The following is a 23820-nucleotide window of genomic DNA, read 5'->3' as shown; positions in this document are numbered from 1 at the left end:
TTTCCTTTTATCGCAGGTAGACCGTCAGAAATGCTATTATATATTTGTCATATTTCCAACTTTATCTTTTTTGAAGTAGGGACAGAGTGAATGAGAGAGGATCAGAGCACGCGAGGAGGAGAGAGAGGGGGAGTCGGGAGGGAGACAGCAGGAGATAAACGACAGCAGGTGCCAGTACTGGGCAGATGCGCCTTGTGCGCGAGCTTACAGCTGATTTGCTCGTCTCCTTCCTCTCTCCCGCTAATTGACCGACCACGTTCAAACACACATTCTCACTAATTTCACATTTGCTATTCCAACAGTAACCCAGGCCTGTCTTATGGAATACATTCCACTCTCAGACTCCATCAACGATTTTTCAGATAAATTAGCTGCTTTGTTTGATAATAAGATCTTCGTGAGTCAGTCATGTTCTCTTCTCACCAAATATTACCCTATGTACCCCATAGGGTACTAGAGTATGCGAAACACATACAGGCACGCGTGCACACACAGTCGTCTATTAAACCAGTATGTGAAACGTGGGTCATTATTTTAGCTTGTTAACAAATTTGTAAATAGTTACAAACCCATGCAAACATGATTGAACCGCTCTCCGTGGTTATGAAATGTTGCTGTTAAGGTCAATGTGAGGTGAAAACGCATTGAACATTCTTTGTGTAAAAAAAAAGAAAGAAAAGATTTGATCCGCTGTCCATGGTCCTGTACACTACAACTGTAGCAAACAATAGCAATAGTCCCATTGTAATGAAGTTAACCATAAGTTAATGCACACACACACACACACGCAGACATACACACACACACACAGCAACGCATTAGAAAACTCCAAAGTCATCCAGTTTGCTCTAATCATTACAATTAGTCCTGAATTATCACCGGACTCTGACAGACGTTCCTTGTAACTCTCTTTTATTTCCACCCCGTGCTAATCAGCGTCTCTCATTACAAACGCTGATTAAACTGCAAATTACCCAGCAGTGGCCCCGTCCGCGGCTACCAGCGCCTCGCTCAATATCAATTAAGTCTAGCAGGCCGTCTGTAGTCTCCCAGCGTTTCCAAATGCTTGATAGTGCCACTTATTAGTTTGGAAAACTCGGAAAATACCAATAATCAACGGTCACGAAGCTAGAGAGAAAGGCGCCGGTTTTTCCCAGTTCTATTACAATAGTCCAATACCTATACCAATTAAAGGATTTTCCTCTATATTCGCTTATTTGCACAAGCATCAGCACAGGCCTCAATAAACTGTCATCTCCAATGCATGAGCTAACATGCGCTCAATTTCTTCAGTGCATCAGTGTAAAGGCAGCGGGTGTAGGTAAAATGTATTAGACAAGGTAATATCACCGGCTTTTTAGAGTCCCTTTTGGAAATAATGAATCGCATTAATGCATGACAAATCTAAAATCTTACATCATTGGGTCGTTCCAGTAGCGGGGAGAATGAATACGTATTCTTTACCCTCACTTTAACCTCTATAGCCTTGGTGGAACAGAAGTTAATGACGACTCATTAGATCTATATTTATTTATTTCATTAGAGAGAGAGAAATATCCTGATTAGCCTTCAGTTATTTAGTTCCCTCTCATTACATGCGAACCTGTCCAACTGTTCAAAGTACATGGAATAGACGGAGAGGCATGACTCATTTCTGATGTCTGGCGTTTATTTTGGCCATGTTATAGCCTATTGATGCTTAGGGTCTGAAAATATTATGTCTAAATGTTGTGTACAATTAGCAACATGTGACGATAATGTTAGAATTGTTATCATTATAGGCAACTGGCGTGGTTAGATAAAAGGATATAGCCTAACTACGTAGCCTATATGCACACGGAGGTTAAAATCACGACAGTTCTTGCTTTATCAAAAGATTTGTGTTACATTCTTAACTGGTACCTACTGATTGAGTGTTTCGACTGAACATTTTCAAGTTAATTATACGAATGTGTCATTAGGTCTACAAGCCAGATTTCTTTGTCAAACTTGGAACTTTAATTTAAATAGAACATTGCCAAGCCATGGCAAGGCATAAACACGGCCTAATAGGCCTACAACATTTGCTGACAAGCTTTTCTTCGTGATGCAAGTCAAGGGGACCTTGAAGAATGCAACGAAATTAAATTATTTTTCATAGATAACCCAAATCAATAGGAGACGCAGACAAAGAGATTCAGATTGTTGGTATTGAATAGGCTGTCTCTGTGACATACACAGCCATTTGTTCATGCCTTAACTAATAAACATTTCGAGTAAAATGAATAGGATAAGGTTGAAACTAGGCTATATAGAGTTAAATGTCACCTGGCCGTAGCAGCACTTTATATCAGGCAAAACAAAAACAAACATTTTGTTCTAGGCTAACACTCTTCGACACAACTAGCTACAACATCACTTAGCCTAAATCACTGAGTAAAAACGATGGACCACGCTGCCTTTTACATCTAAGAAGCAGTAGGCTGGATGAATGTCTCCTCAAACATCGAACCACTTTAGGGTTAGAAACGATAGAAGGTAACGTATGCCTGTTAAGATAGGCCTACATCATGTTTGCGTTAGGCCTAAATAAGACTGCATCTCCACGTCTCTCTCCATCTCACAGATTATGTTGTTTGACTTTGATTTATTTTTATTTTCACTTCTGTAACGCCGCAATTTCCCTTTGAGATATACGTAGGCTACCTAATATGTGAAATGTCAGTGAGATTAACTTTATTCCAATATTATTCTATTAGGCTCCTATTTGTTTGAATGGTGTTTATAAGATGGATATTAAAACTTGGCCAACTCTCGAGGTAAACCACATTTTCATACTTGTCTTGCAGAAGTTTATTAGTGAATCCCATTGATATTTCCTCAATATTGGCCTATCAGATCTAAATGTCTTGAGAAGAATACAACAGATAATGTGCACAGTACTTCCTAGTGCGCACTGAGTACCATGATGAAGCAGAAGTCTCGCGCACTCACGTGATACACCACGTGTACCAGAACAGGAACTGTCTGAGATTGTGCGAAGTAGCTAGCAACGTTGATAGCAACACTCTTTCAGTCTGAAAATTGGACATTAGTCATTATGGCGGATCCTAGAATACGGCAAATTAAAATAAAAACAGGTATTGTTAAACGGTAAGTCTGCTTTTGTTTTGTTTTTTAAAAGTATAGCCTAGCATATCATGTAGCCTACTGCAGTGTGTGTTAAAGCCACAGAAAAACAACGAGGCTAGATTTATCCCTATCTTTATTTTCAGCTAGGCTAGAGCTAGCTCGGTTGCAATATTTTTCGAAATTCAACACTGTACAGCTTGGTCTTTTCTTTGTAGTTTTTATCGCGGCACACACACTAGTAAAGAAGGTCAGTTGCGTTTGCCAACTCACTGCCTTGCTTTTGGGGTTGTTACCATCGTCACCTAGGCCAGTGGAGTTGGATGCTGTCCGCTATCTTAACAATGCGAGTTGCATGCTGCTGACTAGACTAACTGTTAGCCAGCTAGCTAACTAGATTGCTGACCTATTTTCTTGTACTATAAGATATCAAATGGTTAGCTCCCTGCTATCTAGCCGACAGCAATATGTCATCTTGGCCACGTTGTTCACCTGGGGTTCAGAGTTGTATGCTGCTAACTGTTAGCCAGCTAGCCAGATTGCATCATAGTTTCTTGTGATTGAATACATCAAACGGTTAGCTAGGCTACCAGCTACATAGCCGACAGCAACATGACAGCTTGTACACGTTTTTCGCGTGCTAACTATACGTTAATGAAAATACCAATTTAAGTTAGCAACATATGCGCAAGCTAACTAGCGAACTTGCGTCTATGGCATTGATATATTTTATGGCTAGCCAGCTACCTAACGTTAGCCAACGACGTTGGAGGATGTAGGCCTTGTGACGTATGGTACTTTCTTATTGTACGAAACATGTCTTTATTGCCAGTAGTCCAAGGTCTAATGTTTGTTTACTATGGCTATTCTGGGAAGTAGTAAATATGTATATTTAATGGCAAAGATGCTATTGCAAACAGTAGCATATCAATAACTTACTATATACAATCAATCCTGTCACAGTTCTGTCCGGCAAACAAGGATGTCAAAACATTGATGCCAAAGATTAGAATCTTAGCCTAATCACCAGTCTTATTTTGTTTATAGCAGCTCTTTGTATTCAAAATCCTGCACTTTTTTGATTAATCTGTTATTAGACATAGAAGCATTGGATAGATGTATTCTCTCTCTCTCTGTAGTTATATGTAATCATGGCATCATAAATGTATTTATCCACAACCTCCTAAATAACTATTTAGGAACTGTTGCATGTACGCTCCGTATGCAAGGCCATCAAATGCTATTTCTTTTAAATAAAATAAATTGTTCAGAAATTGCATCGTAATGTACAACGGGACTTTGTAAATGTAAAAGGAGGCCTGAGTGGGATCTGTTTGAGAGACTTTCACCAGCGTCTTGGTTCCCCACCCTTGTGTGGCCTTTGCGTAATGTGGTATTGATTGTGTTTTGATTAGGGTCAGATTACTAACAGCCTCCCTGATGAGAGTGGCTAAGGGCAGTGGCTGAATTTCCCACTGAGGGTGATGTCACAGGAAGGTCTGCAGCAGTGAAAAAGGCCCCATAGTAAGCACTTCAAACACATCTAGCTGGAGAAAGCCCTGTTTTTTCTTTATTTTCAATGCGCCCCATCGTTTAATAGATCTATTAGTAGTTCATCTATAATTCTTGGAACTGGAATGTCACCCAGAAACAGGGGAGGGTTTATTTCCATTCGGGTCACATGACTCATGACAGTGGCAGAGACTTCAACCCTTTGTTAGACAGATGAAACTACCTGTCTCTTTACCTTACGTCCATCTCACTCTCTCACTCCCTCTCTGCATGTAGCCCGTGTCTCCATCCTCCTGTTGTCCCCTCCAACCCTGTCTGTTTTCCAGAGAGCACAGACGGAACAGAGCCTGTTCTCCCGGCAAGGCCTCTTTCCTGTGGCTTTGCACATTACAGTCAGTGCCTCTCAGTCCTAGCGAGGCGGATACCCTTAATAAAATGACAACAGTAATTTGCCTTTGTCATTCGAGCCCTGGCACAGGCTACGTCGTGGCTCAAAAATACAGTGCTGGGGGAGGCGGTCGAATGTGTGTGTCGGCTGGCTCTAATTCCCTTTTTTTTCTATTTTCCAGAGAGCTGCCTTTTCCATTAAGCTTGTGGTGGCAGGTCTATTTAAAACCAGCCACGACCCCACCCCTGATTCACACAGCGCTCCCAGTCTGAGAGAAATAAGAAATTAACATCAGGACTGGAAGGAAGGGAATGGACATTTTGTTATTAGACTGTCCTTCAGTTTTATTCAAATTACTTCAAGACGTCTTCCTCCCTCTCTTCCTCTCTTCGCTGCCCTTTTTTTGGTCTAAATAATCCCAGCAGTGACATCACTCATTCTGTGTAAAGCCAGAGGGAGGGGAGAGGAGTTGCAGTTGCATATGGTCGCCGTTTAAGAGCGTCTTGATGGAAATGTATTAAAATGAGCGGTAATTGACGTAAAAGATGACAGAGTGCCGTGGGCTTCTTAGGCTAAGCAAAGCGCCGCGCTACGCCGAGGGAAGGGTCTCCGGTAATGTGACTGATTAATGAAGGATCACTCACTCACGCGCACGCAGCTGATTTTATGAAAAATGAATTTTGCGTCGTCCCTCCGACAAGCAAGCGCAGCCGGAAAAGACTATTAGTCGAGAATCATTATCAATAGCGATATTTTCAAACTCCATTATGCCAATCAGGGTCGGAATTTATTTAATAGATTTAGTTTCATTTGGCCCGTAATTGATAAATAATCAAAATTTATCAATGTACTCAAGCCCATTTTCACTAACAATCAAGGAAAAGTGGCCCATTTACCACCTGACTTGGTCTAAATTAGGGGCTAAATTGATGATCAATTAATCCTAGAAAGGGCTAGTTGTGTGTGTGTGTGTGTGTGTGTGTGAGAGAGAGAAAGCGTGTGTGTGTTTGCGCTATTGGGCATGTGGCTAAAAGTGTCAGATAAATGGAGCTAGGAGTCAGATCAGTGTGGTGATCAGGCGGGAGCTGAAGGCCTCACATCCTAAGCTAAAGAGCACACAGATGCAGATTTATATCGGCAATACACGCCGCTGACAACTGCAGGCAGGACCAAACACGCCTACAACTGCAGGATGTTTATTTTAGTTACCTATATTAACAGCTCGGCTGTTTTCTACAACCTGACAAGGAGTGGATGTTGATTTAAAATGCAAATACAACAGAGAAAAAAAAAGTTATTTTTTTCTGAGGTAGTAACTAACCAGTAACACATCTGGACCAGTGCGAAGCCATCATTTCCTCTTTCCCACCACTCAGCATGGAGGAGAATGAGAACAGATGGCTATTCTTGGCAGGATAGTCTACTCTGTGCTCAGGGCTTTTGGCTCTCTGTTTTGTCTGCGTGACTGGTGCATGTTGATCGGACAATACAGTATGAAACAAGTGTTACGGCCCACAAGCCAATGATTTGTATTTAGTCTGGTTCTCCTTGCGTCTGCAGACTGGTGAAGGATAAGATGATGTACACAAAGGAGGCCACGCTCCAGGAGGAGAAGGTGGAGAAGATAAAGGCCGAAGCAGGATGTGAATATGTCATCAGGAAACAGGTTGGTACAGCGAGTAGTGCAGTGCGGAAGCAGACCCGTTCCAGGGTTAGGAAAGTGATGGGTGTGCTAAAGTCTAGGAATGGGGTTTTACATGAACAAGATTTATAAACATTAAATAAAATGTCTTCATTTTTATTAACGATTGTCCTGGGTTGTTATTCATCTTCACTTTCCTTTCAGGGTTCGAAGTTCCACACTGTTTATTTCTCAAACCTTTACCCCTCAGAGAAGACCAGGAAACAGTCTTAGTGGGGGACTAAAATAGGGATTCTCTATTTGGTGGAGAATATGTTTTGGGAGAAATATTTGTGAGGGATCTTTTCTTCCAAAGGCAGTAGATGGACTTAAACAAAGCACTGATCTGACACCAAGAAAGCCTACAGGATGAGAGAATTTCACAGTGCAACGCAATTTTAGTAGCCCCATATTTCAGTAATGAGGTCAGATAGGGATGATTATGAAGAATTAGGTTTCGAGAGAGGAATCGTTAGTGATTTTGTAATTCGCCCATGAGATTTAATGACATTATGTAACTTTGGAGGAGTTTGATAATTACTGACACATGCTGGTAATTTAGAGCTGCTTACAGATCACTGGCCCATATCCTCCCCCCCCCCCCATCCCCTCCTCTCTCTCCCGCCTCCCTCCATCTTCCTGTCTTTTACTGCTCAGTGTATTGAAGGAAGGCTGAAAAGGTCTCCAACCGCAAACAAGTGTGCTGGCATCTGTGCTCTGCTGGCCGTTCCTTTTCACCTGTGTGTTACGAGGATGAGACCTGCTCTCTCCCCTGGATAAGCTTGTTGATTTCAGCTCCTAACGCCTCTGAATGCACCCGACGGTGTAGCGCCTGCATTTCCAACGAGCAGCGGGGCACTTTTTGTTTTAGTTTTCACAGGCATCAACATTCATGCTCCATGTTTGCTTTGGCCCAGTTGTTCCGTTTGTTCATTTCGAGACAAGTGCCGAGGCCAGGCGGATGTTAAATGGTGGGATTGGGGGAGGCCAGATGGATTATGGTTGGAGATGAGAGGTTGGAGGCAGGATGGATTAGAGGTTTTTATTTTAATGGAATCAATACGCTCTAAGTGTCATCTTTATCCCACGCTGATGGGATCATTCCACTGCAGGAGGAGGGGCACGCTGACCTTTCTCTGTTTTAGCAGCCCTGATCACTCTGTTGCACCTCGTCAACACCTCGTTTCAATGGAGCCCAGGCCCAGACTACCAGTGATGTACCTGTGTTACCTGCCTGCCTGGCTGTTTTTTTTGACCAACTGCCTGGTTATCTGTTTCAGTCTGTCTCTGTTTACCTCTGTTGTGTATTCTGAGTTTTAGGGTTTGTGTTTGCGCATGCAGCGCTGTGCGTGTGTGTGTTTGTGCAGACACACATTTACATTTAGTCATTTAGCAGACACTCTTATCCAGAGCGACTTACAGTAAGTACACGGACATTCCCCCCGAGGCAAGTAGGGGGAAGTGCCTTGCCCAAGGACACAATGTCATTTTTGCACGGCCGAGAATCGAACTGGCAACCTTAAGATTACTAGCCCGATTCCCTAACCGCTCAGCCACCTGACACACACACGCGCTGTGGCTCTGAGGTGTGCGAGGATCGGTGTGCGTTCTGGGCTAGGTGTGTCTGACTGCGTTAGCCGAGCCTTCTGTGCTCTCCGGGGTGCCAGTCAAGGGAATTCCACATTAGCTGTGCCTGGGAAAGGAACCCAGACTCCAACACAACCTCTCCCCAGGCATAGTAATACCTCTCTACGCCTGATCACCATGCCCCGGCCTGGGCCCCCGCTCCTCCCGGTGGGTCTCCTGGGCATGGAGATCCCCTGCAGCCCCACGCTCCGCCCAATCAATAACCTCAGGAACTTTTTTTCCACGCAACCAGCAGGTCTGGCCATGTTAACCTTCGCGAAGCATATGCGGGGCTGCCTGGTGCATGCTGCAGGAATTTGCAAATGCCCCCACCAGAACGTTGCTGGATTAAGATGGTGAATCCCTTGTGTTGAACCCAGAGTCATTTCAACGTGGAGAGCAAGTTATGTCACAACAGCTTGTGATATGAAAATGAATTAATTGGTTCAATCTTTATAGAAATGTTTCGCAACAGTAATAACTGAACCTCTGACCTTTAACCTAGTGCAATAAATGACTGTACCTGCCCCTTAATTATATTATGATGATAATCTCACACATCCATTACTTACATTTATGTTGTTGTTGTAAATACTCATTTGCCCTGTCCCATGCCTGAACAGAACCCAGACTGGGTGTAGACTGGGTGTATGACATATTATGTACAGGATGATGCTGATGCAATGCTCTGTGTGTGTGTGTGTGTGTTTCCAGTTGGAGGTGCTGCAGGAATCCAGAATGATGATCCCAGACTGCCAGCGTCGCCTCTCCATCGCCCACGGCGAGCTACAGCAGCTGCTGGTACGTCGTGTTACGGAACCTTTCTCCACCGCGCGCTGCTCATCAGCACGGGGCGCGGGGGCTTCGATATCTCGAGGCTTGTGTCTCGATGAGAACCGGCGCGTGAACGAGGGGAGAGCGTCTCTCTCGCACACACGCACAGACGTGCATGCCTTAGGGTCGTCAGAATTAAAACGGCGCAGAAGTCGGGCAGCTGTCACCTTTTGCAGAGATGTGTAGAAGCAAGCGCACAAGGGAGGTAAAGATGGAAGGAAACCCAGGAAGGGTAGACTTGCCTTGCTCTACCCCCCCCCCCCCCCCCCCCCTCACCCTCAATCACCCACTGGGAGACACACACACACACTCGCACACACACAGTGCCTCATCACAGTTCATTAGCAGTGCTGTCACCACTGTGGCCACTATAGGAACCCACTAGCCCTCTATTAGCACAGGTGTGACCCAGTCAAACCCACACAATTCCTGCTCTGCCTCGACTCTTAATGCTTCCCGGACATTAATAGAACATAGGCCGTCTTGACATAACGTTGATTTTATTGAGGGGAATCATTTTACGGTTCATAATATATTTTGTACTTTTAATGTGGCCTCGTTTGAATTGAATGTCGTCTTCTACATGGGCAAATGGGACAGGACAACAATGACAAAAACATCTTTAGTTCTTTGTTGTATGTCTTCATCTAAAAAAAATATATCTAAACACAGACTTTTTGTTGTAGTAAAACCATAACAAATATGACTTATAACTGATGGAAATGTGAACATTGATATACTAATATGTGTGTTTTCCGGGGGTTCTCCCTGCTGTTGTGTCTTGCAGGAAAGTGAGGAAGACTTGGCCGAATCAGCGGAGTACGTAGAGGCCAGAACCATATTGGACTCAGTGAAGCTTGAAGGATGATGTTCTCACAGTGAGATGCGCCTCTTTAATGTCCATTCCATTCGTCTGGGCTTGTTTGAAAACATAGAGACAAACAGAATCATTCAGTCTTTTTTTTCCCCCTAATTTCTTTAGTTTTCCAAAGGTTTTTTTTTTAGGGGTGGGGGGGGTCATAATTTATTTTTACGTTTAAGAACAATGTGCCTACTGGTCTTGACATGATTCTGTGATGTAAACAATGCCACAAGTATCCAATAAACATTCAACGGAATATATGTCCTGGCTTCTTTCACAGCATTCAATGAATCTGTTTTTTATTTTTTATTTTTTTACAAAGAGAGATAGAGAGATGGAGAGTGTAAGCAAGGAGATCTAAGAATGATGATTTGACACTACAAAGATACTGACCTCCACTGGTCACTGGAATCCATGCAGCCCACATTGACATGAAACACTGACATGAAATCTGACATGGCCTGTCATGTCCAGCATCCATTCCTGTGATTGTATATAAGTATTGGTTGGGCGTTTCAGAGCATTTGCTGACAGACAAATGGGAAACCATCCTATCACTATATCTATTATGCTCTTAACAGTGCAAGTCACATCTGTTTAGGCTAATCATAGTATCCCTATGAGTTTAATGTGTACAAAATAAATATAAATTGCAAAATTTCACGTGGCTTTATACACTTAAATCTATATGTGGTCATACATAAATATCAAACTGATGGCTAACGATGGACGTTTCTGTCTTGGCCTGCAAATAGGCCCAAACAAGGCGGGGATAAAGTATCTTGTCAAATCCACGCTCTGAATGCTAAGGTAAGGACTGTACTAAACAGGACTGCTATAAAAACGCTCAGTAGCCAGACAAATTAAGGTTACATTTGGCTTGATCCTTATTTTACAGATTTCGATAATTATCGGGATCACCCCGAAGTCTCATTACCGCCCTAATGAGGCGCCGCTACTCCGTGACATCCAACCGCTCCATCTCGTTAAGGAAATCGCTCTTCAATGCTGATTATTTTATTTGGTACCATAATTATATTTCTTTCGGATAAATCACGGTCTAATCGAGTCCACACAGAGGGCAGCGGCGCTAATTGAGGCATGAGATTCGGTGGCGGGCACTACCTGGATTTGCGGCCGAAGGACGCGGCGACGCACCTGATGGATAGCCACACGCTTTGGCGCGCCGCGCGCTGTGCCTTTCTTACTCCTCTCTTCCCCAGAGCTCAAACACACAACTTATTACTTCTAATCCCCCGACTGTCACCAAATCACCTGCACGAAACAAGAATCTAATTTGTTAAACTGGCATTTCTGCAGATGGAAGATCGATTTTCTCCTTAGAATTCTCTAATTGAGTGAATACAGACGCCCGATGAATTATATTCGCCCGTAGACCTGGCGGGGAAGAAAAGAAAAAAGTCAACAAAACTCATCCTCTGTGATATCTCTCAGCACCATGGCCCGAAAAATGAGGGCACACTGGAGAATGAAGGACACGGTGATGACGGGAAAACAGCAGCACGCAGTCCCTGAATGAAAACCAAGGCCCCCACAGATAGACGTGTAGCCTGGAAATCTCCAGCTCCAATACCGCGTAGAATTACATTTGTTTTTCTTCTGTTTTTATTAAAAGTCACTCCTCATCTCCAGAGCGCGTGAAAATGTCTACTTTCCAGTCAGATGCGCCGCATTAACTTGCAGGGGGCGAATTTGTTTGTTTGTCTATTTTTATTTATATGCTGGATAAGATTGATGTGAGCTTGTTATCAGAATATCTGCCTGGGAGAGATGCGGCTCTGCTTTTGTCCTTGTTTACCCTAATTACAGCCTTTTCCAAATCAAGGAGGACCTTCAAACTGACACACGCGCGCGCGCGCCCACACACACACAAACGTCTAAGAAATGGAATGGAAAGTGGAATGGAAAGTGAGCACAAATCACGTTTAAGACTTTTGACATTATAAATATTAAAATATTATTTAGCAGTCTGTTAAAATTAAAATTAATGTAAAAAAAAATTGTTATGATTATTGAACTAGGCCTATTATTATTATCATTATTATTAGTTAGCCTTGAGTTATAGTAGTATCAAGGTATAAGTGGACTAGTTAGACTATAGTCTAATCTCTAATAGAAGAGGTCTAATATGCCTACTCCTAAATATTGTGCAGTTTTATTTTTGTGCTCATACATCATTGTTATTATCCTTATTGTCGCTGCTAATATTGCCGTGTGGGCGACTCAATGTGTCTTTATATGTACAGACTACATTGATATTCATACTTATAATGCAATGAAGCTAATGTATAGGCCAAATGCAGAACCTATACTGTAGAGGAGTTTGGCTAGTTCAATTAAAATAGCCTATCAATACAACAACAGAAACGCTAGGCTATATTATTATTAGTAGTAGGACTAGTATAGCCCACAATTAGCCTATTGTTAGTCACAGATATAATTATCAAAATATAGGATCATCTAACAATAAGACATTGTGATTATTAACATTATCATACATTTGATACAAAGTTATGATTTGCATCCTATCAGTTGTTTCCGTAATGTTACTGTTATTATTAGGTTGTGTGTTGTTGCTTATTTACGTTATTGACTTTATAGTTAATATTATCTCTTTGCTACACCGTTGTTTTATAATCGCTGGTCTATTATTATTCGCAGGCATTATATGTCATCCAGACACGTGATGTTTATAACAATACATAGATTACTAGGCTACCACAGAGTAGCCTAGATAAGGCAAATACCCCATTGGATAGATAGAGGTGAAGACATCTTTCGGACACGCTCAACATTTCTTCACGGAAATACAGTATATTTATTTAAATTTGTTGTTTTACTTTGATATCCAGGTGCTGGTTCTGCAGTATTGACATAGGCCTTCAAAGATTTAATCTATAGGAAGCCTAATATGCAATGTTGTCTGAATGAATAGCCTACATTGTAGGCTATGAAAGGCACACAAAATGTTATCAAACAGTTTTCCTCTTCTCCGTGTGAAACAATTGAAAGTCTATTTACTTGGAAATATCACATCATCCTCCGTGAAAAAAAAGAAATCCTGTCATTTGTTCACTGTATTAGATTTAGAGTTTAATATTGGATCAGTTTTACTGCAAATTTCCCACATTTGGTATTTCTAATGGTAGCCTACCCTGAAAACCTGGTAGTATTATCGTGTCTTGGATCCTCCTTCTGGTGGTTCCCTAGGTTAAATATGACCTGGCGCAACGAGAGGAGTCATTCACTTTTGTTTGTACAGCAATAAAAGCCCCGAGCTATTGAAAAGTCGTAAAATGAAGCGCGCAATCAATCATTGCGCAACGGTTCAGTTCTGACCGAGCGAAGAACACCAAACAATGTAATGATTTCAAATGATCGTTATGGTTTCAGCGCGCAACAAGAGCCAGGCTAAACTGACACAGATCAAATTCCAACACCTTTAAAAATAATATAAAGAGGAATTAACAAATACCCGGAATACAGTCAGACATTCCTTTCAATAAAACGTTGAAGAAGAACAACAAACCCAGACCTCTTAAATTGCACACGTTTTCTTGGCTTCGGAGCTTTAATCCACGTTCGGATGTGAAAACACACAGGACTGGCAATTGTTTCCAAATTGAATCGGCACTCTTCTTCATTTCCTCATTTTCAGCTACCGCCATAACAAGCAGACTTCCCTATAGCGCATAAAGGATTGCCACTGACCCTGGTGTCTCCTCTCCCGCTTCCCGGTGATCTTGCCACCAGATTGCTAACAAATAGAAGATGAGACAGACAGATACAGAAAAGACCCAAAAGTGCCCGAAGTTTACGCTCGGACGCGTCCTTTGTGCCACTTTAGAAAGCACCATTCACTCCATAACAAATGAACTGGCTTCACAAAACGTTCCAACATCTGTCTGGGGCCTGTTAGATTTTGTGTCCTTATATATTTTGGGAACCTGGTGTGTGACAAGAAGCTATTGTGCTAATTAGTGTAATGATGGTTTATTTAGTGACTACATTAGCGACTTGTTTATTATTATTTGCCTGACTCAAAATGAAAACCTTAATTTGGACAGATTGGATCAAAAATCAATACCATGGAAGCAATTGGCTTGCTGAAAGTGTTTAAAGCGTGATTATGTTTGCCTGTGTATAGTGACATCTTACATTGCACGCCTTCTGTGGCATGTCTCCCTCCGTCACATGGAGAACATCCACTGCTCATGTTCTGCCCAACTCTGTTTCCACTTTCTTCCGAATTATGCACTCCATTTGCTCAAATATCATTTACAATTCCCCCACTGGCATGACAGTTGAGCCTAAACAGAAGTAAATCACCTCTAATTTATACAGACTTTACTATAATAATAGATTTGGCACTAATTACACAAAAGCCTAATGATCTTGAAAATTACTCTGGTTAGAAATATATCGCTAATCTAAACTTTGTTGTTGACTGGCTAGAAAATCAGGCCTACATTAGAAGAGGTTGGCTTCGTTTCAATAAAGAAAAACTTCAACGCATTTAAACATTTCCCATAATCCAAATCACTGACCCAGTTATAGCATACAAAGTGGTCTTACTTGGCCTGTGTTAAGAACTAGTTTATACTGCCTTAGTCACGTTTGACAGTCAATTGTGAATGAAAATTATGTTTGAATATAAACTCTAATGTGAGTATTTACCACATGTTCAAGGCTGGGACCAAGACGGGTGCACAGACAGCACGTACAATTAAACAAATATTGTGTTAATCTAAACTACGATTTCTCAAATGGGCTAAAGCTTTCGCAGATATTAAATCAGGTGATTTTATTGGATATAATTTGGAGTTGAAATCAACCCCAATTATAGAAATGAGGAGAAATGAACTTGTGAATGTGGTTGGATTGGAAAATTTGAGTGGCTGGCTTATGTGTGGGTCTTGCAGGTGGCTGACATATCTCGGGCTTCAATTCTGATTGGTCGTCGTTTGAAGAAGCTCATGGGTTCATTCAGTTGTTAAGCGCCTCCCCGTTTCTCTAAAGGACATTATAATGCAAGGAACCTCCTTTTTAACCACAAACCGAATTTGCTTTCATTTAGGCTATATATATTTTTTAAATAGGTTAAAGTCATAGAGATTTTTTTGGAATAGCATTTCGCCCTGGAGCGGTGCGCAATGCTATCTCATGCCGACCTCCTGGATGCTCGCCTCGGTGAGTTATCATCGCCAAACTCCGGTCTTCAACTCTACTGTAAGCTGGAGACACTTCTAATCTAAATCAAGCAGAGAAAATTGACAATTTGTTTCTTATTTTATCTTAATGTGATTTAAGTGAGCTAATTCATTGGGAAAGTAATTATTATTATTATTATATTACTGCGTAATTTGATTTAACCGTTTTCTAAAAATATTGATGTGATCAAAGGAAATTAAATATCCTGTATTTAAGAGGGCTTACATCGTGTTTGATGTGATGAATGTGATTTTTGGAATTGTATTTACGTGTCTGGGTGATTTACAATGTATTTAACTAGCCGAATTGGATGTCTGACTTTAGTATGTTCAGTGATTTGGAGAATCGTCTATTAAAACAAAAACTCTCCACGCGCCTGTTTTTGTAGTTTTATTGTGACATGTTAGTATCACTTTTGATAGCCTTGACAAACTGAATTCAAAATCTAACCCTTTTCCTTCCCGACAGCCTGCAGTTATGTTTATGTTGGATATATTTGACTTAAATCTCACGTGGCGCTTTTTATGTTCAGGGATGAAGGATGCTGCGGCAGAGCTTTTAGGCCACAGGGAGTCTCTGAAGTGCCGGCTTGGTGGCGGAGGACCTGACCCTGGCCACTCCGGCGATCTAGCTCCGGGCTCCGACGCTGTGGAAGGGACGACAATGCTCCCGGGAGATGATATCAACAATGGACCCAACCCTTCCGGGGTGCAGGTCAACACTAAAGAGCAGGAGAAACAGCAGCAACAGCAAAATAATTCCAACCAATCTGCAAGTCAGCAAAGTCAGAAACAGAAGCGGCACCGGACCCGGTTCACTCCGGCCCAACTTAACGAACTGGAGCGCAGCTTCGCCAAAACACATTATCCAGACATCTTTATGAGAGAGGAACTGGCCCTTCGAATTGGTTTGACGGAATCTCGTGTGCAGGTATGTCTGACAATGTTGTGCGGTGACACAAGTGAAGAAAAATGCATATAGAATAAAAGCTAAACTGAGTCCTGTTTAAGACCTCACAGCGATAGTGTGTAGAAGGTGTTGATATCGGGGCCTAGTTAATTCTGGGGGGAAAGCTGTTATTTGTCTCAAATCTGCACCACAAACACAGAAAACATGAAAAAATATGTAGCTAAAAATGACCATAATTTGAAATTGTGGGCCGTTTGAAATGTAAAACGTATTTAAATCCCTTAAATATGTAAAGTTGAAGATTTTATAAAGGCTACTCATTGCCAAAACGTCAGAATTTTGGATTCAACTCGAAATTATAGGCCTACACCTCGAAAACGAAGAAACTCAAATCACTTCTTAGGGTAAGAATAGCCTACTGTTATTTGTTTATTCATTTAAATATCGGCTACATCAGGAAATAATTTAGTTTGGCATTGTAGGCCTAGGCAATTCTTACTTGCATGTGGGTGTATTTTGTTAAGTCAAATTGTGTGCGTTTCCGATTTAACAGAGAAAACGAGCTCTCCAAGGTTCTGAAATGAACGCACAAATAGTGCTCTCGCAATTCGTGTAATTTCAGATTCTTATAGACTATATAACTGGGTTACTTTCAAACTGCAGGCTAGAAACCGAAGACTGTTGGCTTGAGATATGGATACATTGCTAATTTAATAGATTTCAATTAATGTGCTATAGCTTTAGGCTACCCACCACAATGCTAGCTCAAAATATATTTACTTACCTATGTTTTTATTTTTATGAAACGTTAAATTTAGCCACCATTTAACGTGCTATTAAACAAAATGTATCTTCCGTTTTCATACCGTTTATTTGAGTCATGGTCCATGTCAAAAGCAGTCTGGTTAACATGATCATATTTACGTTAACCAAAAGCCTATATGATATATGCATATAGCTATGCATGTTTTTACGCAATAGGCCTACGGATAATAGGCTACAAATCAGCTAATAATAAATGTAGTTGGGAAAAACACTTTAAAAGGAACTTTAAAAGATAAACAGGCTTTTGTGTATATTTTCTCAAATCTAATAAGGCTTCCTTTCATTTTCTAGTGGAAGTTTAGGTATTTGAAATGCAATGATGATTTACTGATGTATGTCTTTGCTTATTCCTGGATGTAAAAAAAATGTATTTCAAACACGCCAAATGCGTTTCAGATTTGTTTACAACACCATAATGCATGTCAATGCAATTATAATGCTTCTGCAGTTGCATTAAAAAAAGTGAACCAGTATTTAGATTAGATTTAATCTTCCGTCGCAGTACAAAATTCATCAGAATAGCAAACGTACATTTTTGCTAAGGAAGGAATAGCCCGACATTACAGTTAGGCTATTTCTCAGCAACTAATTTTCATAATATCACTTACAATTTACATTATTATTAAGTTGACAGTAAGGCCTACTAAAACAAAAAACATTACAATCAAAGACTTTCAAAATTATTGATAACCAGGGCGTTTTATTAAGTGGCAATAAAAATTCAGCTGAGTCTTCCAAATGTGAAATTGCTGTGATGACCATCATTACCATATGCATCAACTACGTCTTAATATAACGTTTACATTTAATGACCTATAGCCAATAGTAAAATGACCTACGTCTATAATCATGATGTCAAATTTCCGGGTAGAGATAATTCGAATGTTTCGAATGAGAGGCGCGCGCTTCTCGTGAAATGGGCTTGCCAGTGTTCCACGTCTTAATAGTGGACCCATTGAGAGTGTACTCTGTCTTTTAAACAGAATGAGAAATTGCGTTTTCTTTCCTTTGAAGTGTAATGCATTTGAGGCCGGATTTCATGGCTGGCTGCTCGGGGGAGAAAGAGAGTGAGATTGGGGCTTTTAATACGAGGCCCCAGTTTCTCAACCAAATCCTCACATTAATCATCGGCAGCGTATATGGCTACTATGAGATCTATATATAGCATAAACTGTCAAGGACCAGCGAAATAAACACTGCCTGCACATATACAGCCGATGACCCGTTTCTTCAACATGATTTCGTTCTTTTAGGCGCAATGCATAGGCGACTAAAACCATAGGTTAGTATCACAAGCAATTTACAAAGTGTGTAGACATGTATATAGCCTACTTATTTATGTAAACCTATTTTGACGTTCGAAGACCTAAGTCTTCTTGCATGTGCAGTATTATGTGACATCTAAATCCAGAGGGGCTTGATAAACAACACGAGTACAGAGACAAAAGAGTACGGCTATAGGACAGTGATGACAATGTCTCTCTTCGTCTGTCACCAGGTCTGGTTCCAGAACCGTCGCGCCAAGTGGAAGAAGCGCAAGAAGACGACCAATGTTTTCCGTTCTCCCGGGACTCTGTTACCGACCCACCATGGCCTCCCACAGTTTCCCTCCGCGGCAGCGGCCGCCGCGGCCATGAATGACAGCCTCTGCTCTTTCCACGCTAACGATACACGCTGGGCAACGGCAGGGATGCCCGGAGTCTCCCAGCTTCAGTTACCACCCTCCCTCGGCCGTCAACAGGCCATGGCGCAGTCGCTGTCCCAGTGCAGTCTGGGCGCCGGGCCACCACCCAATTCCATGGGTCTGGCCAACATGTCCTCAAACGGCTCCGGGCTCCAGTCACACCTCTACCAGCCCTCTTTCCCCGGGATGGTGCCATCCTCACTCTCCGGTCCGACCAACGTGACCGGGTCGCCCCAGCTGTGTAGTTCCCCGGACAGTGACGTCTGGAGAGGGACCAGCATCGCCTCGCTGCGCCGCAAAGCGCTGGAGCACACAGTATCCATGAGTTTTACTTAGTAAATGACTCCGTATCCTTCCCTTAATTGTCTTTTAATGTTTTTTAGATGTGTGTTGAACACATCCAGCCTAGCAAATAGGCTACCAAACAAGGATGTGAATATATCTGAGTAAAACCAAGGAAATAGGCTACCTCCATACGTTTGGCAATCATAACAATTAGGAACATAAGCTAATTGTTCTCTAAATGGGTATGTGCCCACTAAATACACCTTGTTTTCATAATTTGCATGTATTTACAATAGTCCTAGCCTACATAATTTATATATTTATTGACTTTCGGTTAGGCTAGTACAGGCTGTTTATTTATCTATTTATTTATGTATTTAAGTTATTTATTCGCCCATAACTGTCATTGCCCTTAACTATATTGCATAGGGCTTCTATTGATGTTTGGTTTGGCGACTATTCCGGTATCCACAGGAGAAAATTTCATTGTAGCTTAACCCGCTGAAGTTGGCGATACAACCGTTTTCAAAGTCACCAGCTGCACAGCATGAACCAAGATGGGCGAAAGGCATGCGCTGTGCACGCACAAATTTTAGACACTTGGAAGTTTTTGAGTAAAAAAATCATCATCCACTGGAAAAAAGGAGCCGAATGATCTGGAATGAACAGGAATCGCAAGAACAAGGAAAAGAACTTGACTGCATGTGCTGGCCAAGGCAAATTCACGGAAATACTATAAATAAGACAAGAAAACCGACTTGAATATAATCTGTTATATAGGATGTTTTGTCTAGAGGAAGCATTCTTGTTCTCATTTGGTCAGTTTGTGATATGTTCTAAATTATCGTCTGTGCTTATTATCAAAACTGAATTTCTTAAATGTTTGATCTTATACTGAACAAACCATTTCCTTTCATGGACTTGTTTATATCAATTGACTGTAAATTAACAAATAAAACCATTTTCAATATGTCACATGATGAATCACAACCCTCTTTTCTTCAACTAACTGACATAGTCGACTTAAAACGCTATTGATGCAGCTGCCAATATATGGGCCCCTTTGGCCTATCCGATGCATAAAACAATGAGTAAGTAGGCTAAACGTTCATTCTTTTTCCGGTGTAAATTATTCTTTATAGTGACTGGTTAAATGTCATTACCTAATTTAACGCGTTTACAAATAAGAAAAGGTGGACATGGGCATGTTATAAGACGTGTATAGGTTAGGGATATTAAGTTCTAAAGATATCTTTTTCGTAACAGAAAAGCGTTTAGCAGAAAGTACTCACTTTCCTCTTTCCCGCCTATCCAGTTGACGTGGCGACCTTAAACTTGATGGATACTGCAGCCTGTTTAACGTTGATTGTAAAGGCCTATATTTTTTGTTGTCATGTCAATCCATATCACGGGTTCATCTATCACCAGCAGTTGGAGCAATCTCGTGTGTATCAACACATGTCCACGAGGATAATCTCTCCAACAAAACGGCGACGAGCACAAACTCGTGTACAGCAGCATCATTTACCCATTCTACACTGTCATGACCATCAAACAGGGGAGTGAGGCATTAAACTCTCTCCTCTCATCGTCAGGGTCATATGGCCTGCCATGTATGTCTTAAGGACAGGTTTCCGTTTCCTAGGCCAGTTCTGATAGCTGAACCACTCATCTTTTTGACCTTATGTGCTTATTACAATGTATGTTAGACCGAGGAGAACCCGGAGAACGAGACTGGAGAAAACCTGGTCTTCGTCATCTTCTTAGTAAAAGAGTTTGTTACAGCATGAGAAGATAAATATAGTTTCCGCGGCTTTGTCATCCTCAGCGCACTCTGATTTTACGTCAGCTAAATCCTTGTTCGGTACTGACCCTTCAGTGTCACTGTACCAGGGTGTCTGACTGGGTATATACACAATAGGTTCCTGGATGCATACTATTATCACGAGACGGAGCGGACTAAATTCTGATATGAGGGCAGCATACGATCTAAAACAGGGTTTCTCATCACCTAGATTGAGGTTCGTACCACCTATTTCAACCTTTAATTTACAACTGATTTGAGGTATTAGGATTAAGTCGTGATTGTTAGTCTTTTGACGTTCCACTCGCCGTCCTAAAATGAATTTAGAAACAAAACAGGCTCTTGGTAGTAAAATGAGCACCTATGTGTGAGCAAGCCTGGGATGGTTCATACATGTTTATATTCATAGAGTATCATAAGAGATCAGGAGGGTGGAGGAGCATAGTGATAACCATTTTTTGTAGTGTTGGCGACAGATGCGAAATAATATTACATAAATGTAATAATTTGTTTCACTATCACCCAGGTTAATTAGTTTGTGGAAACGGGTAACCCATTTCTCATTGGGTAATTTGTCACACTCTGACGAGGTAGCCAATCAGTGACCCTGCTGTTGGTGGGATCATTTCTCCCAGAATGCTGTGCAGAGACTGTGTCGCAGAAAATGTGGGAGGGAGCCAATGTTTACCTCCTATTTATTTCACACAAATAAATGAAATCAGTCAATAAACCATCCAAGGGTGAATATGGCTTTCTCTGTCCCGGATTATGAATGAGAGCTCATTAATTTCCCCAGGTTGTGTGTGAGGTTGTGTGTGTGTTTGTACATGCGAATAGCGTGGAAGCATTTGTGTGTGTACATGTGTAGAGATGTGTAAGAATGTCTCTGAGTGTGTGTGTATGTGTGTCTGTGGTGGTATAAATGGCTCACAGAAATATATTTTCAAAACACAACTGCTGCTAAAAGACTGGAGGTAGGACAACACAACAACTGAAGCTGCCTTTTCGACATCCCATGTATTGTTTTGGACCAGTACTCATTGTCTCCTGACAGTACGACTGGATAGCTGTAAAATGCTTTAAACTTGGTCTAAAACAAAGGTCCTTATTCGGCACAGCTACAGTGAGTTAGTGGGACCCCTCTGAACTCTTAAGTGGAATGTTAGCTTTGGTATTCTGTATCACAACTCTGAAGTAGAAGGTGTTAAAATCTTCTCTCTTGCGGTGCCCAAATGCCTCACTGGGTAGGGAGAGCAGGGTTCGAATTACGGGGGGGTTGTGGGGGTTTGACCCCCCTAATTAAGACTTGGACCCCCCCAAAACAGGTAAAAACAACAGGTCGGGAGGGGGTCGATACATTTATATATCGTTCTTACCTGTAATTGTAAATATTACTTTACGCCCTGGAGAAGAAGTTGACCCCCTCGATTTTCATTGTATAATTCGCACTCCGGGGGAGAGGATGGGCCGAGGCCCTAATGTAGCTTCCCGGGTTCGAATCGAGCTTGGTTCATTTCTGTATTCCTCTCCCTATCTCCCCCATACCTTTTCTATCTAACTGTGTCTGTCAAATAAAGCTGAAAAGGGCCCAACAAAAATGATCTGAAGAAGAAGAAAAAAATCCACACCCTCAATGCCCATCTCTTACCAGTTGCGGTTGCTCTGCACAATTGCACCATATGCATCTTTCAGCAGCTCCTGAGTTATTGAGGAGAGGCGTAATGTCGTTTGACAGACAAAATCAAGGAGTATCTTGGTGATTGTTGTTCCAGATGGTGGTGAGGAATTCCATTTGAAGGTTTTATTAATTTCAGTTTAAGTGGGGAGGGCTAGCCGAGGCTGCCTTTGGTCTGTTCTGACGAGACTGACTGACATCTCAGAGCACTCCTCATCCGTCATCGTTTGAGAATGTCTTAATTATATTACATGCAAATGAAGAGATTAGATTTTTGCCCATTATCTATCCATAATAGAAAATGAACAGCGCATTAGCAGGTCACTGAGATAGGGAGTGAAGGAGTGAGAGAAAAAGAGAGGCTGAAAGCGACAGACAGACGGACAAACAGCAGTACAAAGGTATGCTCTGAACGTTTGGTTCATAATAAGTTACTTGAACGCAGCTTTAGAGCCGCACATAATTAACCTATGATGACTAGTACACAGCAATTACAATCATGCTCATGTGACAAATCAAAGTGACAGAAGCTCTGATGTGGTCCTGCGTGCACTGCTCTTAAAGGCTCTGAGTCACACCACCGCATCATCGCCCCAATCGCAGGTCTCTGTATGTAGGAAGTTCTTACTTAGTGGAAACCCTTAACTTCTCACTCCATAGTCAATATGTAGTATTCCATCAGTTTTTTTTCTTCCAATTGTCATTGTGTCACTATAAGGCACAACACAAATTCAAAATTATTTTGTGGTCTGTGGTCTGATCTGTGACCCTCTGGAAGAAAACAATAACAAAAGCAATCAAAGAGAAACGGAAAAAAAGTAACGATTTGTTATTTATTCACAAAGGGCACGGCCGCCCTAACAATTAGGGCGGCCGTGCGGCAATACGTAGGCGATCGCGGCAAAGAGATACATCTTCATTTCTACGTGGAGATCCGGAGTGGAGCTGCTAACCTCATCCTGGGGACTGGCGAGTGAAGGCAGAGACCCGAGAAGATAGAGCAGAACACAGTGAGTGTTTGATGAGGACAGACAGGGAGATGTGTTGGTCAGGAACGAGGCTCCTCTCTCTACAAGACCCCCCCCCCCCCCCGCGCCTCGGCGTAGGAGAAGCTCTTATCGAGTGCGGTTGCCACCTCGCTGTTAAATGACGGTTTAATTCCTTTTCCATCATCATAACCATTTGTTTTCCTTTCAGGGCGGATGGAATGAGACAGGCTGGAAAAGGGTCTAGGTGAAGGAGGGAGGAGGAGGAGGAGGAGGGAGAGGAGGAGTAGGAGGAGGGAGAGGAGGGACAGGAGGAGGAGGGAGAGGAGGAGGAGGGAGAGGAGGAGGAGGGAGAGGGAGAGGAGGAGGGAGAGGAGAAGGGAGAGGGAGGAGGGAGAGGGAGGAGGGA

The 23820-nt window shown here is 42.0% G+C and overlaps 2 protein-coding genes across 4 annotated transcripts; both read left to right on the top strand.

Annotated features, from left to right (window-relative positions):
* The first annotated feature begins 2972 nt into the window (after nt 1–2972).
* Nucleotides 2973–10267, top strand: tbca (tubulin cofactor a). The gene is made up of 4 exons (XM_062484366.1): nt 2973–3132; nt 6569–6674; nt 9030–9116; nt 9937–10267. The coding sequence occupies exons 1-4, from the start codon at nt 3080–3082 to the stop codon at nt 10015–10017; spliced, it is 327 nt and encodes a 108-aa protein (XP_062340350.1). The 5' UTR covers nt 2973–3079; the 3' UTR covers nt 10018–10267.
* A 4647-nt stretch (nt 10268–14914) lies between these two features.
* Nucleotides 14915–19892, top strand: otpa (orthopedia homeobox a). 3 transcript variants are annotated; one of them, XM_062484364.1, is made up of 4 exons: nt 14915–15261; nt 15776–16173; nt 18476–18976; nt 19376–19892. In XM_062484364.1, exons 1-4 carry the CDS (start codon nt 15186–15188, stop codon nt 19385–19387), a joined length of 987 nt encoding a protein of 328 aa, XP_062340348.1. In that variant the 5' UTR covers nt 14915–15185; the 3' UTR covers nt 19388–19892. The 3 variants fall into 3 exon arrangements, with proteins under 3 accessions (XP_062340348.1, XP_062340349.1, XP_062340347.1); XM_062484365.1 differs by lacking the exon at nt 19376–19892 and having other exon boundaries at nt 14915–15222; nt 18476–18997; XM_062484363.1 differs by lacking the exon at nt 19376–19892 and having other exon boundaries at nt 18476–18997.
* The last annotated feature ends 3928 nt before the right edge of the window (nt 19893–23820 follow it).

Source organism: Osmerus eperlanus, chromosome 18 (genome assembly GCF_963692335.1).
Source record: "Osmerus eperlanus chromosome 18, fOsmEpe2.1, whole genome shotgun sequence".
Lineage (NCBI taxonomy): Eukaryota > Metazoa > Chordata > Actinopteri > Osmeriformes > Osmeridae > Osmerus > Osmerus eperlanus.
This window is presented reverse-complemented; position numbering and strand designations above follow the sequence as displayed.